The 16,977-nt window shown below is 36.5% G+C and overlaps 1 protein-coding gene across 2 annotated transcripts in view; it reads right to left on the bottom strand.

The window, feature by feature from the left end:
* Positions 1-16,977, bottom strand: part of RPRD1A (regulation of nuclear pre-mRNA domain containing 1A) — a 42,764-nt gene that overhangs the window by 18,389 nt on the left and 7,398 nt on the right. The window contains exons 2-7 of one of the 2 annotated variants that reach the window (XM_058831564.1): positions 14,661-14,790; positions 13,892-13,998; positions 13,717-13,811; positions 12,633-12,759; positions 12,359-12,534; positions 9,396-9,478 (exon numbers count right to left, since the gene is read on the bottom strand). In XM_058831564.1, coding sequence (XP_058687547.1) covers positions 9,434-9,478; positions 12,359-12,534; positions 12,633-12,759; positions 13,717-13,811; positions 13,892-13,998; positions 14,661-14,790 — 680 coding nt within the window. In that variant the 3' untranslated portion in view covers positions 9,396-9,433. Of the gene's footprint in view, positions 1-9,395; positions 9,479-12,358; positions 12,535-12,632; positions 12,760-13,716; positions 13,812-13,891; positions 13,999-14,660; positions 14,791-16,977 lie in introns of those variants that run through there. The other variant, XM_058831563.1, reaches the window with a different exon arrangement.

Raw genomic sequence — 16,977 nt, 5'->3', positions numbered from 1 at the left:
TTCTGCCAGTGGAAGACAGAAAATGAGGAAAAAGAAAACCATGATCTACTGGCATCTCTAACAATGGTTATTATGGAATCACAGATGAGTAAGACTAAACAGGTATGTCTGGAAGCTATGTGGTGAGTATCAGTTTAACAAAACATCTGATTTCATCTGGATGACAAATACTCCAAAATAAAGTTCATGATGGCATAGCTCACCAAATCTATCAAATATGCTGGCCATATAAGCTACAGCTATCACCTTTTACCCGTGGTTCACTACAGCTGAAGGATGTCAGTTATCCCCACCAGAAAACAGGTGACTTAGTATAGGAAATTTTATGTTTCTAGAACACATCAAGAATTTAAACATGGCTTCACTTTTATACTCCGAGATCTTGGACAATGAGGAGCTCCAGCTCTCACTGTTGAGTCTGGATGTGTAGGACAGCAAGGACAAGGTGGAGGGATACAAGGAAAAAGGAGATTCTCTATTAAATGCAGTGTTCTCAGTGGTCTCCTTAGATGGTCTGGTGACCGTGGTTTGAGAAGAATGCAGAATAAATGATAGTGCACAAAAGAAGAAATAAAGTGATGGGTCATAACTAGCAAATAGGGATGTGATGCAGAAAATTACTGATTTCATATCTCTGCCTTTGCAGAATCATTCCTCCTACTCTGGTAGCAACCTAGAAATAAATTACAACAAAACTTTGTATATTTGAAATACTGCCAAGTGTAACACTCGGGGGAGTTACACCGTCTGCTGTCTCCTGCCTTCTACCTTCTTCAGGACCAAAGGGTTCACATTTACTGAGAACATGACAGTTCTGAGGCTTGTCTTTAAAGAAGTTATAAGGAGTTCAGTGTTCCATAAAATCTGAGAACTGTTTAAAGGCATAAATAGCTGTGGTAAAAACAAACAATGACATCTCTCTACCTCCTCTGCTGTCCAATGAAGTACTTGGGCTGGAGTAAAATGAACTTTTGATACTGACTGAAGCAAAACAAAGGAAGAAATACATAATTAGGAATAGAAAGTGGTCATGACAACCTAACATTTGAGGAAATAGAGTCCAATAAGCATCTACTTAACCTGTAGGACTACAGTCAGATGTAAATCTTGATTCTCCAGGCCTCTTCACATTTTATTGCTACTTTCGACATGTAGTTCAAGTTCTGTTTTCAGAACTGACATTAAAATAAAGGTCTTTAGGTCTTTAGAAAGGCAGAACTCAAAGCTCAATGCTTATCTCCAACTTTCAATTCTGTTCTTCAAATCTGGCTGTCTTTCAATGTACTAAGTAGCCACTACACATTTTCTGTTCTAAATTCTGCTTGCAGCCAAGCTTTAAAACTGTTGGATGTGCTGACTACAAAACCAATTCTCCACACCTTTACAGGTGCAACATAAAAAATCTGGTTTGGATGCATAGGGAGGAAGAAAAAAAAAAAAACAACAGAGAAATCTCGTTCCAATGTTATTATTACACACATTATTTTACACCCACAGTAGTGCCAAATGTCCTAACTCCATCCCAATTAGTCCAATTCTCCATCCCACAGCAGCTCCCAGGCATTGTGTGCCCTTTCCAATCCAATATTCCTTGATGTCTTCTACATCACCATCACCTTTGTTGTGTCAAAGAGCAGTGGAAGTTATGGCTGGTTCCATATTCCCATAGGCTGACTAGGATAGACTGAGGGGAGAAAAGCTACTGAAGCATTCCTCTGGGCCTCTCTTCTCTTTACATATTCACAGAAGTAATTCTATCAAACTTGTAAGAGTGAAATAATTAGGATTGTTTCCCTGGCAAAGGGAAGAATTGATATGACTGGCAGCATAACTGCAAGAGTCAAGTCTCCCAGGAAATTGGACAATACCTTATGTAACAGCAATTCACTCTCTCCTCTACTGCCAAGTTCTGTCAGCAGCAACTGAGAAATATCAAAAAAATGTTTTGCCCTCTCTAATAAAGTCAACTTTATGCACTTTTTACCTCAGAGATACATCTTCATACTATATAAATAATACGAAATTCCAAGACAACATAGAGTTCATTTACAGGATTTGTACATCATCCTGAGTTGTTTCCCTGCTTTCTGCTTCTCCTTATTTCTATCCGTTTTAGTCCACACCATTTCAAATCATCTGCATATTAGACTCATACAATATTCTTTACTTTTGGCAGAACTGAAAAATATCACAACCGCTTCAGTCGAATGCAAAAGTAAATGTACTCTGGCTATTCCTTTAGTTTAGAATAAAGTTTTAAGGCAAGTGTAAGAACCACTTTACACTTATCAGGTGGTAGTGAGTATCCTGTGACAACTTCCATTTATTCCTGGCTAAGAAATATTCCAAGCAAGCACAAAAGCTGTGGGATACATTGTTTCCTCACTGCTGCTATAAGAGCATCAATTGCTCTTACATCACACCCCCAGAATAACTTCTGATGACAGCTCCGAAATACAGTCAAAGAGAGCTGGTGTTTCAGCACTGTCCTCAGCCTCAAGTCACGCTTTCCAAGTTGTTCTCCACACTCTGCAGACACATGTACCATACCCCAATCAGTGAGAGAAATCCAGGTATGAAGAAACCCAGCTTCGTAACACATTTTGAAATAAGGTGCTAGGGGAAAAAAAAGGGAAAAACTAAAACAAACAAAACAAACCCCTCAAAACCACAAACAAGCAACCCCTCTCCCCCCCACCAAAAAAAAAAATAAAAAACAAAAACCAAAAAACCCACAAAACAAAGGAAAAACCCCAAAACAAACCAATGGGCATGGGTCTAAACATACATGTGATCATAAAACCTCAGCTTCTAATCAATGCAAGAATAAACACATCTGAAAGGTAGCTGTACCATTGTCTGAAAGTCCTAGAGTTCTCCCCCTCTTTTGATTTGCACCTCATCATGTGTTTCAGTATGGAGGCAAGCCTTCCAGATTGGATTCTCTAGGAAAAAAGGCTATCATTAATCTTGGGAGATCAATTTTCAGAATCAGGCCAGTACTAACTAAACTAGTTAGCAACTACATTTGCTACTAGTTGAAAGGAAACATGACCCGAAGTTCTGTATTTCATCAATGAGCTTTAACAGAAAGATAGTGAGTTTTTAAGAACTGGGTTTTTCAGCACAGTCCAGCTAAGAGTTATTCTACCTAACAGTTTTCATCTGTTCTCAGATGTGGCTCTTGACCTACTACACCATGAAGTGGTCTACTATTCTCCAAGCTTCTTAGGAATGAGGATTAGCTGATTTTATTTTAAAAGCCTAGATATTTTGAAGTAAATTCCCCAGGTTTACTATATGATGACATTAGTGTAATTGTCGTGATTGGTGATTTTGATTTGTAAAATTCAGTTTCACTGTGAGTCCTACAGAAGAGTATTTCTGCTCTCTACATTTTGCCTGATGGAAGCTGTCTGAAACAATCACAATAAACCCTGTCACTAGTTTAGGAGCACCATTACAGAAGATCATAATGAATTTAAACTAGGAAAACAGAACAGCTTTGGTTCCTGATTAAAGCAGTTCAACTGCTAACTCCATTTTGAGTAATGAGTTCAATTTTGACAACAAAATTACTAAAATTAAAAATTATCCTGATCTGTTGTGAAAGATTCATATGTATTCTTGAATGTTCTTATTTCCAGTGGTATTTTACCCATAATTGATGGGCTTAGTAGTAGACTAATTGAAATTAAAGCTCTGAACTTAAAGAAAAATATCAATAAAATCCAAAACAAAATCCAAAAAGCAACAGTAAAAAAACAAACAAAAAAACCAAAAAAAAGCCCCACAAACCAAAACCCAAACAAAAAAACACATGGAAAAGTGCAGTGCTCTTACACACTACAACATGTCGATTCAAACCAGAAATATTTCACCCCTACTAATGCTTTTTAAAATGCAAACTGATTTTTATCATAAAAATGGCACCTACACTTACTAATCACTTTGCACATATTAACATTTCTTATTTTCCCCTATGCCAACACTAAATACAACATAAAATGTCATACATTTCATTAACAGGCTCTGACAGTATTTGCCACCTCAGGCCACAACATAAGATGATGAATTATTTTCCTACATAGATGTGAGAACAGGGGTAAATATGAGCACCCTGCCCAAGATCTAGAGTAACTGGATGTGTATTTTCTTTAAATGCAATCTCAACACTATTGCTGTCTACCTGAAAACTGTTTCCTTGCTGTGCACAATCAAATTCTCCAAAAGGTATCAGCTCTGTTCACAACAGCATGAGTGCCACTATCTTCTACATTGGATTTTACACAAATTTCTTCTAACAGTGGAGTGGTTTTGAGTGAAAACATCAGAAGTCTGCTGTAGAATAAAATCTGTTTTGTGTTGCTTCAGCAAGGCTGAGAGAAAAAGCAGACTGGTTCTAACCATATATTTTCTTTCTTCTGTCAGAGATTTCTACAAGCAGTTCTCATCAGCCATTCCAATCAACCAGGCAAACCATTATCAAAATGCAGTCAAAGACTGTAACTACTGTTATAGGTCATATTAAAGTGTAACTTGAGCATGGCACTTACTTTTAACTTCATATAGAAGCTCATTAGACAAAAAAATCTCTTGTTTATAATAAAATTTCTAGATCTTAGTGACAGCAGAAAAATTAAAATAAATTAAAAATTTAAAACTGTAAAAATAAACCTAACAACACAGGCTTTAACGTGGACACTATTTACAGAGAACTCTAAGGAGCACAGCATTTGAGTCAACTGCAATGATCTTCATATTCACATGGGCTTATTTTCCTATTAAATGAAACTACCAGAGCACATCAGCTAAAGCAACATATTTTGATTCAGATTTTTTATACAAGTCATCTCAAATTGTGGAGCAGAGCTTTCCAACACCTTCCCTTCCCTCTCCCTTTTCATCCATAATATTAAGGATTTTTTGAAACTAGATTATGAATGTTAACTTAGTAACTCCCATACAGAAAGGTTAATGTTTAGTCTGCTTAGAATGACTACCTACCGTTCAGTGCACTTATGTTCCTATTTAGAGCTTAAATCTACTTCAGTAATTCCAAAAGCTTCTAACTGTGGGAGGAATATAAGCAGGGTTTACAGTTCTGCTTTGTATTCAAAATACAGATTTAAAAACATCACAAACTTTAAATTTACTAGGTCCAGTGATACAAACATCATATTTTTAACAAAAAAAAAGTAAAAAATAACAGTATTACTGTTAGAAATGAAGGCTTGCAGAAAAGGTAGTTTGAACTGCTACTACTGACATAAATAGGAACTACAGTATCAGTATTTCCTACATAAATTTTTTGTATCCGGGTTTTCTTTTTATTCCAGCAAACTCCTAATCAAAGCAAAGGAAGTATCTACTGCACAATGCACTATAGAAAAGTCACTTACTAATCTACAGCTATCCTTCAGGAAATGCAAGTTAGAGCACTGATTATTCCCTTTCTAACTCCCCATCATCTCAGGTGTTTGCACAAGGTTTTACATACCTGCAAAACTTCTTCTTCTGAGGATGACACAAATAGATCCATTCATTTTGGTTAACAGTATGAAGTTTGTGGCTGGCAATAGCCAGGAACATTCTGGCTAGAAGTCTCACAAACAGCAAGTCCTACCTAGTCAAGTCCAGTATCTTCTCTCAGTATTTTTATAGTGAGGAATTCAAAACACACCTCAAGGGTATTAAAGTATCTGGTATCTTGTGGTATCTCATACATATATATCTTTTTTCCCCCCTTTTAATAAAAACTAACAGGTAAGTTGCAGAGTGAAAGCTAAAAAACCTCACCCTTCACAAATAAGGGTTAAATGGATTAAAAAATTTAACAGCTGTAACATTTTTATTAACTTGTTTCAAAACCAGAGTATCTTGGATGACCATGCTTTAAAATGTGATGAAATGAAGCAAAAGGTTGTTTTTATTTTACAAGGATGAGTAAAGTACAACCTACAACCTGTTCAATCTGTTAGAAAATCCAAGATTTATATTCAATTATCTGATAAGTCAGTTTAAAAGGTGGAAGCCTTCAAGTCTTTCTGCTGCTCTGAATGTCAACATTGAGCTGCGAAGTCTAATCTTTCAGGTATAAACTGAGTAACTATATTATGCACTGACCATTTGACTTTGCTATGCTGTGTTTGGCATAAGGGCTACTGTTCTTCACTCTAGTCTTAAAAATTACTTCTACAAAACTCCACAAGTTTATCTCCTGTCACTGAAGAAAGTACTTATCAAAAAAAGAAAACCACATCTAAAAGGTCAGCAACCTGTAAAAACAGTTAGTAAAAACTTAGCAAGCCTACTTCCACTGCAGATAAGAGATGCAACCTATGTCTTATTTTAAACATTCCATCACCTTAATGTCTAGCTAAATAAACCTTAAAGAGAAATTAAGGAGAAATTACTATTTCAGTGACCACTTAATTCTCCCCAGTCACCTTTGGGTAGATAATCCAAACTACTGGTACTATGGAAATTTAGTTTTGGCTTTTACTAAACACAACCCCAATGCTGGTATTCACTAAAAGATTTGCACTGTACAATTCTAATAAAGCACGTACACTAAACAAAGCCTCTCAAATGGCCATTCAAATGGTCAACCTACAAGCAATGGATTTCAACCAATTTATACAGATTTCTAAGCACAGTGGCCTGTTACTGAATTACATTTCATTTCATGCAAGGCAGGATGGGGAGACCTAGAACATAAAGAACGCACCCATTAGAGATCTTTACCCTACATTTCCTTCCTGATGGTGAAGAGCTACATATATTTCTCTCAAAAGCAGTGCAAGTTACTTGGAACTGGGCCACTGATCTTGGCAAAGGTTCTCCCCACTTTATTATAAAAAAAAAGAGATCCACAGTCATGCTCCCCTCAGCCTAAAAATATCTGCCTTGACTCAAAAGATTTATTTCAGTAAAAGTCATATATTCCCTGAACTGGAAGCACTACCAAGTCAGCTTCAATTTTTGAAGCTGCAATCTTGAACAAAAATGGTTCATCATGTCAAGAGATCATACAATATGGTCTGTTTGTACCACTATTAGGTACCGCTATTTCTGTTACCAAGAACATATCAGAAGATCTTAAATACTCAAAACAGTCCTACAGGGTTTGGATGAACCTGACTGACCACTTCCTGATATGTTCCAGTTAGCTGTTTGGTAACCACTGCACTCACTGCGTGCTCAGCTCCAACTCCAGAATAACTTGAATTACTGTACTACTGCCACATTTATGGAGCTGTAGATCACCTTCAATGCTGCTCCATAACAAACTTCACTCCATAACAAAAGGCACTGTAGGGCTCTTCCTACAAGTCAATCTTCAACCAAAACTCAGTAAAATAATTTGGGTGCTCAGCTGCAATGTTATGAAGACATAAATACCAATTATCTAAAGTGAACTTAAAAAATACAAAGCATAATGGAATATATTACCCTAAGTACTCTGTCACTAAGCAAAAAAAGCTGACACACTAACATACTAAGGAAGAATAAGTGGTTAAAAGAGAGAAAAAAAAAAAAAAAAGCCAGCAAGGAAAGCGCTACACCCCATGATAACATGAAGGCCATGGTGAATGGCAACAGTAGACAGTTGGTATTTGGTATATACCAGATTGGTATTGCAAAACAAAACTTAAGGATAAGAGGTCTGTTATACCACTGCCAACCCAAACTGTTTGCTTAGTATTTTTGTCTACTTTGAAACCATTAAGTGTCAACTGAGCAGGAGAAATAAAGTCTTTCAAATACAGAACTAAAGTCAAGGCTGACTAACTGCTTGCTGTTTATCTGAAAAATTCAAAGTCAAAGTGAAAACCTTTACAAAGGCAAGTCAAACTATATGGAGCCATAAAAGCTCAATCATAAAATAAATGTGCATTGAACATATTGTATTTTCTCAACATGCTAAGAAACCACAATTAAAACCAGATGTGTGAGAGTGTAAGAATATGAATACAGCTTACAGAGCTGTAGAAAATCAGAAATGCAAGATAGCACCGTTGAGTGTTTTAATTAAATGTAAACTGCTAAATCAGAACAGGCTTCCCAGAGTAGCCCTTCTCTCATAAAATTTTTGATCTAGTCACAAGATGTTCCCAAATTTAAAGTGGTAAACTGATAGGAAGAGTGTGCAAGAAACTGCGTACCCACCATACACTAAGTGTAGCAATACTACATCTTTCCATAAGGTCAAAATGAAAGTGAGATGGTGTCTTGTGATCCCCTACTCACACCTGTTCATGAGTCACTTAAGATTTCCAACTATCCATCCCTTTACTTGAAATTTAGTAAGAGACTAATCAGTCTATAATCCAGGAGTCTGTGGGAGGGAGAGGCAAATGCAAAGAAACACGAGAACAGTAAATCTTGTTCATGTCATTTTGTACACAGGATGGGAAGAGTTAGAACATAAAGAATAGCCCATTAGAGATCTTCTCTTGTTCACGTCATTTTTAAGGCCATATTAGTTCTAGAATAACAGGACAGTTTTATCAAAAGGACATGAGCCATCTGGGTATCAATTTATGTACATCCAATTCCTTGTTCCTGTAAAACACAAAAATCTCATTTTATACTTCAGTGACACCAAGAGACTAAACAATATTTTTGTTCAAAAACTAGGGGATGAGCAGGGAGATAGGCGGGAGATACAACACAGAAGGAAAGAGGGGGAAAAGTCAATCAAAGTAGTAGAAAACAGGAATGGTTATTAGTCATCAAAGGCTTCAGAAAAAGAGTGTTCCAGAAAAATATTTCTGCAAAAATTTCCATTTTCTCTAATAGACAGAATCCTATCTAGCTAGAAATCCTAGCTGGAGCCAGAGTATACTGAACCTTAAATATTTATACTATTTTAAAACTACCAAAAGTGAAGGGAAAAGACTCCTTAGCACGACCTTAAATTAGAGGGGGGTTCTCAAGGGGCCTAAGTGCAATTATAAAGCATACCTTCTCTGTTACCTAATGAAGTGAAAGTTTTTTTATTGTGATTGTGAGGGAGAAGTCCTACATTCATCACTTCTCATTTCTGATCATGTAAACCCAACAGTGTAAGTTAAAAAGCAAAAGTCTGAAAAAGTCTTGTTTTCACAACTTTCTCCTTTTGGAAATGGCAGCTTCAATGCAATCAACCCCCGAACTTCTGCACTGGGAATTCTGAATTATTTCACTGAAACAATGTGAGAGTCTTAGGAACAACCATGTGAAAATTTTAGTCTTCAAGAACAAGAAATGATACAGGATAAATACTTATCCATCTCAGGCATAAACTCAGTAATGCTTGTGAGAATATAGATGAAAATAGCAGAGGTTTGGTATGAGTAGTTACAGAATTCCTCCTCTTCAAGCTTTCAAAAACAACAGACAATACAAGATTTTGATTCTTAAATTTATTTTTAGCAGGATGTGTTTACTAATGGATGGTGACATCATTAGAAGATGCGTCCATGTCCACCACCTGCAACAGAAGCTAGACAGATGTTAAAGAAAACAATTTAAGATTTAAAGATGACACTACTTACCCCTAACATACTTAGGAAAGGCACCGATCAAGCAGTACAGTTAGCTTTTGATGCAGACATGACATTATTTACCTGTTACCAAAACTTCCTGTGAAGATTCACGACATACATTACCTTGCTTTTGAGGGGAATCATGCACTTCTGTTTCAGAAATAACTATTACAGAGATTCCTATTCTTAAAAAATTACTCATGGAAAGATTGGTTATTCAAAATTACTTACCTGTAAATTATCTTTAGAAGATAAAAGATCAGAAAATTTAGGTCTGAAGCTTCTATCTAATGCTGCAAGCTACTGATAATTCTTTGGGAATTCCAATTCAAATTGTTAAACAAGGTTAACAGCAGGTAACGTTTCTAGATTCAGCTAAGAATACATCCACTTGTTCCTTACTATACCTCTTTGGTATGGCAAGGAATCAGTAAGGTAGGATCTCAACATTATACTCACAGATTTGTGATACTAACTCAGGAAGAAATAAAGCCTTTCTGTTACAACTGAGAGACCATGTTATACTCGGGAAAGTGTGAATAGCTGGAAGTCCAACACAAGAAACAACGTTGTATGGAACAAATTAATTTCACCACAAATGAAACTTGAACAGCAAAACCTAGGGGCAGACAGTTCAGGGAAACACATTCTCAAAGAATTAAGTGACAGGCCCTCTCCCAGTGCTATTTCAAATGAGAAGCCAAGAAGCAAGGTTCAATTTGAGCCATGGAATTTCCCAAATCTGTAAAAAAGGAGAGTCCTTGCTTCATCTCTATTTCTTAATCACCAAAACAAATCCTACATGTGCTAAGTCAACAATCCCTACAGACAATATCACCAAGACATCCTAATCTTACATTTCAAAACTTCAGAACGTTTATCAGCCTCTATTTCCCAAACCAAAAAGCACTAGTGGTAGTGAGCATGAAGGTACTTTACTCGGCACTTGTTTAGAAACTTCATTTTAAGGTTCTTGTTTTGAAAACTCTTGGCTCATAGGCCTTTATTAGTAACTGGGTTGGTACCATCCTGGCTCGTAGTTCTGTATTAGGAAATCATATTCATGCTACATTTATCAGTCTAAAAACATTCTTACAGTGTACCTGTTTAAAACAGACTGTTACAGATACTGAGGACTGTCTCCTACTTTTTAAAGAAAGACCTCAAACTAGTCCAAAAATGAAACTGTTCTATATTACAATTAAATTCTTCAGCAGTCTAAACAATTCAGCCAATAAACCATGTGAAGGACCATAACAGCCCAGTAATATTCAATTGCTTTCTCTCAGAATTTTGAATTCTCTTATCTAGCAACACTGGGAAATTACACTGGTTTATATTAGCTGGAAACAGCCAACAAGGGTGGAATCTGTTCACAGCTGCGTTACCATTTTTAATCTCTTTTAAACTGAGCTCTCTTGTTTTACTTAAGTGTAAATCTGTCTGAAGGACTAAGTTCCTCCCTTTTGAGCAACTCACTATCCTGGTAGTCTACTATAACTAAACAGAGTGCAATTGCTGGTAACAAGCTACATAAACAAGTCAGTGCCTCTAGACAACCAGCCCTTCACTGAAACTGCGGGAACTTGTCTTTCAAACCCTCTACACAGGCAGAGGGAAGGTAGGGCATGTGATGAAAAGCTTAACACTTCCTGTTCTTTAATCTTCCAGGTTCCATTATACAGTTGGATCAGCTGCTACTGAAATCAGCACTACTGTGCATACCATCTATCTTACATGAAGTTGGTTGATAGTCTTCCCACAGGATAAACACAGTAAGGTTGATAAGAAGAACCTTCATCAATTGCTTTTCTGTGAGGCATAGAGGAAAGGAAGTAAGTCAGGAAATAAGAGTAGGCTAGGAATGATACAACTGAACTGAACGATGACTTCCAATACATTGTGAACAGCATTTTCCGGAACAAAAGCACAACAAAATCTGAATCCAAGTTATGAAGTTATAAAAGGGTAAAGAAACCACGAGGGAAAGAAAATATTCTTGACAGGCATATATGATGAAACCTGAAGAGTAATTACTTTTGGGACCATATATACATATGCTGCAGTTACAGGGCACCACGATTGTTCAGACATCTCACCTTGCAAAATGATGCAGCCTCAATTCCATTATTGTAATACCCAAGTTAGCACTGGGAAGCACTTGACATGGAATTATGGACATATTCTAAATATGTGGGATGTTCAATAGAAGGCTTTACAGTTGTACATGGGAAAGGAAAACAGATGACTGGTAACAGCAAAGAACAGAGTAACTTGAGGGGTCATTTGCTACTAAAGTACTGCTCACCCTGCATCCTTCTTTTGATATGATCTGTCTGGTCCTGCTGGTGCTAGTGCTGATAACCAGCTGTGTTAGAGGCCATAGAAGCTACAACTACATTTTACTGTGTTTAATGGATGCTTGAGTCAGGTTAAAAAGTTGTGCTGAAACCTAGAATTAAATTCTTATCCTTTAGCAAATACATAACTAAGACTGACAACAATGAATGAAAAGAGCATGGAAAGAAAATGACACTATGAAGAATTAAATTTGTAACACTGGGGATAAAACTTTTTATCTGCACTACTAAAACTAAGTCTGTAGATATAATCTAAATACTGAACAGCTAAAAAAGCAGAAAGAGCTGCTTTAGTAGGTTTAGAACACTAGAATCAAACAGTGTGTTAATAATGTGCTGGAAACAAAGACGTAACAGTGGCACTAAATATATATTTATCTTTGGAGAGAAGATGTTTAGGCTAACTAAAACCATTTGTAAGAACAAGCTTTAGTGAAGAAGGGACTAAAACAAAACATTACGCACTTCCAGTTTATGTTCTTTCTCTGCAAGGAATTCTTTTTGACATCGGAGAAAGTCTGATAACATTCGAGTTAGCTGTTTTCTATCATCTATTTCAGCTGCCAACCTGCCATTGTAATCCGCCAGCAACATACATGCATCATCTACCATTTTGGAAAGTTGCTCTCCAGATTCCTTATCTAAAAAGTAAGCAGAGAAAAACAAGTAAAGTGTGATTTCATTACATACCATTACATTCTTAGAAGAGCATTTCAGTTACCAGGCCCCCAACCCTCACCTGTTATTCTGTCTAACAGGGACACATCCTGGACCTCTATAGGCAAGGAAGCTATTCTCTGGTGAACTGCTGCATCCCCAGAAGCAGCGTTTTCTAGTTCTTGTAATGCTCTAATGAGATCTGTGGTCTGAAAAAAGCATGCAAGATTGAGAACTAGTTTAAATAAACAAATCCTAGAACAATTCAGAAGTATTTTACAACAAGCTAATAGTATTGATTTGATGGTAATTTTAACAGCATTTACAGTATCACCTTTGGAATCAAAATAAAACAAAACCAAACCTTTAATTCTCAGCACAACACTGCAGAGTTTCTAGTTTTAAAGGTCACGTCTCTTCAATAGCTTTTTCATTTAAATTCTTGTTATAAGAATACTTATAATATTTTCTTCTTGACAGAAGAGATTATTTTACAGTATCTTTCATTTTATTATCCTTTTTTTTTAAATTACTTTTCCTGTTGTTTTGCTTCACTATTACATAAGACTGTATCAGTGCACTTCTGGAAGCAGGGCTGATGTTCACAGAAGCACAGATATCTGCTACAGAGAAACATACTAAACTATGATGACTTGAGGATGGTCATTCTTTGCTATAACTAAACTCCTTTTGAGATAGGGCAATACCACAACAAAACCCCACAAGAATTAGAAAATCTGTAACAGTACAAGGTAGACAAAAATTTCCACAGCCATCATGACTGAAACTTTGGGAACTATTTCATTGATAAATCCGTAACAATCTTACTCTAATACATGTGTTACTCGCTCTACCCTGGAAACTGAATGAGAACTGAATACATTGCAGAAACTACTGCTGAAATCCTGACATGAACAAAACTGGACATTCAGCTCAGACATTTAGGTTTAGTGAAGCTGGACATTCAGCTCAGACATTTAGGTTTAGTGTCAAATACATAAAGTTACAGCATACCCCGCTGAAAAACTAAGAAAAGTTTCAGGGGTAGCCACCCTTGCCCAGAAACAGTCCTTCACGGAAAAACAGAGACCATTCAAAAACAAAGAGTAACTGAAAAATTCTATATGAAACCACATGTAAACAGAATTTTATGAACATGCTTTTACCTGAGGAGGATCAGTGGGAGAACTTCGAGGTGAACAGTTATTTTCATCAACTTTGATCTGTTCATATGTACGCTTCCTCACCTTTCTGTCTCCATCTAAATAAAAACAAACAGCAGTCAGGGGAATATTATTTCAAACAGGAAACTGAACCTTCATATACTCACAAAATACTTACACAAAGCTTGCCTAAGTTGTTCTAATACATCATTTTCATAAACAGACCTTTCTTCCCAGATAGACAGCACTCGGCCAAGGTGTTTCTTACAACTCTCATCAGACTCACTGTTACAAGGAAAAAAAGGAAATATCAGCACTGTTGTATAATTATTTTTCACAGAAAGACCTTCACAGTTCTTAGCAATATTCAAGCATTAGAAGTCAAATAATCTCATAAAATAACAAATTCACATTTTAAAGAAATACCAGTTCAATGTGTCCTAGCAAGCAGATAAAAAAAAAAAAAAGGCCAATACCCGACTCTGTTTTTTTTTTTTCAACCCATAAATCTGCAAACACCACAAATCGATTTATGTTGCTTCAACACCTATGCATCGTTGTGAAAATAATCCTGTATCAAGACCAGCTTCCTCATGCAATGAGATTTGAGGCTGCTGGGGAAAAACAAATCATGCAACACCCAGTAATGAAAAATGCCTAACTGTTGTAGCACATAAACACAGACAGCAAGCAAGTCTTAGTTTCAGGAACAGCTAACAGCCTCCCAAGGCAAAAAGGGACTGAATGCTGACAAACTTACTATCCAATTTCATCCAACAGTAGTAAGACTATCCAAAATCAAAAGAACACTGAGTCAATTAAACTAACAAGATTTCAAGTACAGAAACAGTACATGAAGACTAGCTGGGCCAGAAGACAACTGATGACTTCTCTAAATGCACCTCAAATGCAGTATGAAGGACATTGCACATACAAATGTACTGTACCTTGAAACATGCTTAAAAGCCTCCACTATTATTGGGGCAAAGTCCTTTGTAAATTCTGGTCCTTTCCTTTTGCTGTTCTGTATGACATCATTGGCCAAGTACAGGAATGTCAGCTTCCTATTTGGTTTTGCTAATAAAAAGAAAAATAAATAATAATTAGAAATCTTTCAACTAATACCTATAAATCCAGGTTCATACTGAATATAAACAACCCCCCCTACACACATCCTGAAATCAAGTGTATTTTTCCCATTTTCATTACTGCTTACACCATTTCACATTTTCAATATTTTCATGTAAGAAGAATTTAGTCACCCATTGGGTTTTCTCTCCCTTCTGCTCTCTTTGTTCAAGTTCTTCTTCTTGCATAGTATGACACAACTTCGACTTAGAGCTAACAGAAAAAATCCCCAGATATTCCAAAATGTTCTTCATCCCCTAACTATTTTCAGATGTTTTCCTGAGCCTTTTATGATTCCTGTTTGGTGGCCTTTGTAGATTTCTTCCAAGTACTTCCACTTTCTTTTAAGCCTGCTTAAATTTCTTTCACTCATGAAGTCTTCTGATGAGGCACTTCACAGATTCACAATCATTCATGTGAAGAACCTCCTCCTCCTTTCCAGTCTGAATTTCACTCAGTCTTACCTAACCACTCCTCATTCTCACATTTAAACAAACTGAACAGTCATGTGCTAGCAGCTGTAATAGCACAAAAACACTTTCAAAAACCGGTTTCATGCTCCTGTGATGTATCTCTTCTCCAAGCATCTCAAACATCTTATCCCACCTCTCTTAATGTGCAATAGACTACAAGCTTCCAATTTACGAGTTGCTTCTCAGAATCTATTCCTTGCTTTCTAAGGGCTCCTACCTGGGTATTTTCATTTACACTTCATCTAATCTTCATAAGTCTACAAGTTTCTTGGAGCTGAAACTCTTATTGTAGCATTTCTACCCTTGGTTAACACCGGAATACCATCACCATCACATAACTTCAATATGTACATTCTCATTTTAAAAAAAGGCTTTTCTTGAAAGACAAATTTTTTCCACTCTCTCAAGGAAAGCAGCACTGTGGTAATGACAATCTGGGATTTCTTGTAATTTGCATAAGCATGATTTGATTTTATTACTTTCTACTCCATCCTCTAAAAAATGCAGAATTACCACCCTCACATATAAAGAGAAAATTCAATGTTAATATGCTTTCACTCTAGGCAAATGCTTTTGAGAATAAATTTTGCACTACAGAAAGACTCCTCTGAAGGATTTCTCCTTGAAGTACTGAATTCTTTCCAGTCTCTTGAACAGACATATCTAACAAGTTGGGAGTTCTGGATTGACTGGGGAAAAAAACCTGTTAAATATAGAAATGCACTTCTCTTACAATTAAGGCAAACTGAAGAGTACAAAACAAAAAAAAATTAGCTTGGAAGTGCTGGACACAAGGTGGACTCTATTAAGAGTCTGCTCCAAAAAGTGAAGTCACTACATGCAAGCACCCAGGAAATTAATGTATTTCAGTTAAAATCTGGCAAATCTATAATGTAGGTTTTATAAACTTGTGCTGCTCAATTTCTATATTAAAACCTGACTAATGATAAAATAACACATCTCCTACCTATGCTTCATGTAAATCAGAGTTCTGACACCTAGCAAGTTTTGAATTATTCAAAGAGAGAATGTCAGAAAACACATGTTGTCTCATAGGCATAATCTAAAAGTAACTAGTGTTTACCAAAGATGGCCCTGCCCCCTCTCTCAGTTCTTAAATAAGCCCAGAATCAGGACTCAAAATCTAATGAAGCAGGCTGCTCCCCATCCTATATCCTCTGGAACTGCATGCAGGATAGGCTCTTGTCCATCCATTTCACCAGAAAAAAAACCCTCATGTTTTAATCCTCAGTGATGTAACCCATTTTTGAGAGACCCCGACCCCAACTTCCTTCTTTCTAATAAACAACCAAATCAATTGAGCTGGCAAAGACATTAGACGGACACACAGTGATGTGAACTCAGGTAATGCTGACTCTCACAAAGACTAGACTTTATCTATTCACTACAGTAAAGGATTGATGTATCATATTTGGAAAAAGCATCCTTAACCTCAGAAAGTCACTTGCAGGCTTATTTCCCCAAGTATTACCTTTGCAGCTTCCTACTATAATTCAACATAAAGCTGTGCAGAATAAACAAAAATCCTAAACCCACTATTAAGCTATATGTGCCTTTGGTTGAAAATTCAACTGATGTTCTACCCTTATTATTCACAAGGAAAATTGTGAAGTAAAATTTAATTTCTCTTGCTGTAAGAATG

Source organism: Poecile atricapillus, chromosome 2 (assembly GCF_030490865.1).
Source record: "Poecile atricapillus isolate bPoeAtr1 chromosome 2, bPoeAtr1.hap1, whole genome shotgun sequence".
Taxonomy (NCBI): Eukaryota; Metazoa; Chordata; class Aves; order Passeriformes; family Paridae; genus Poecile; species Poecile atricapillus.
This window is presented reverse-complemented; position numbering and strand designations above follow the sequence as displayed.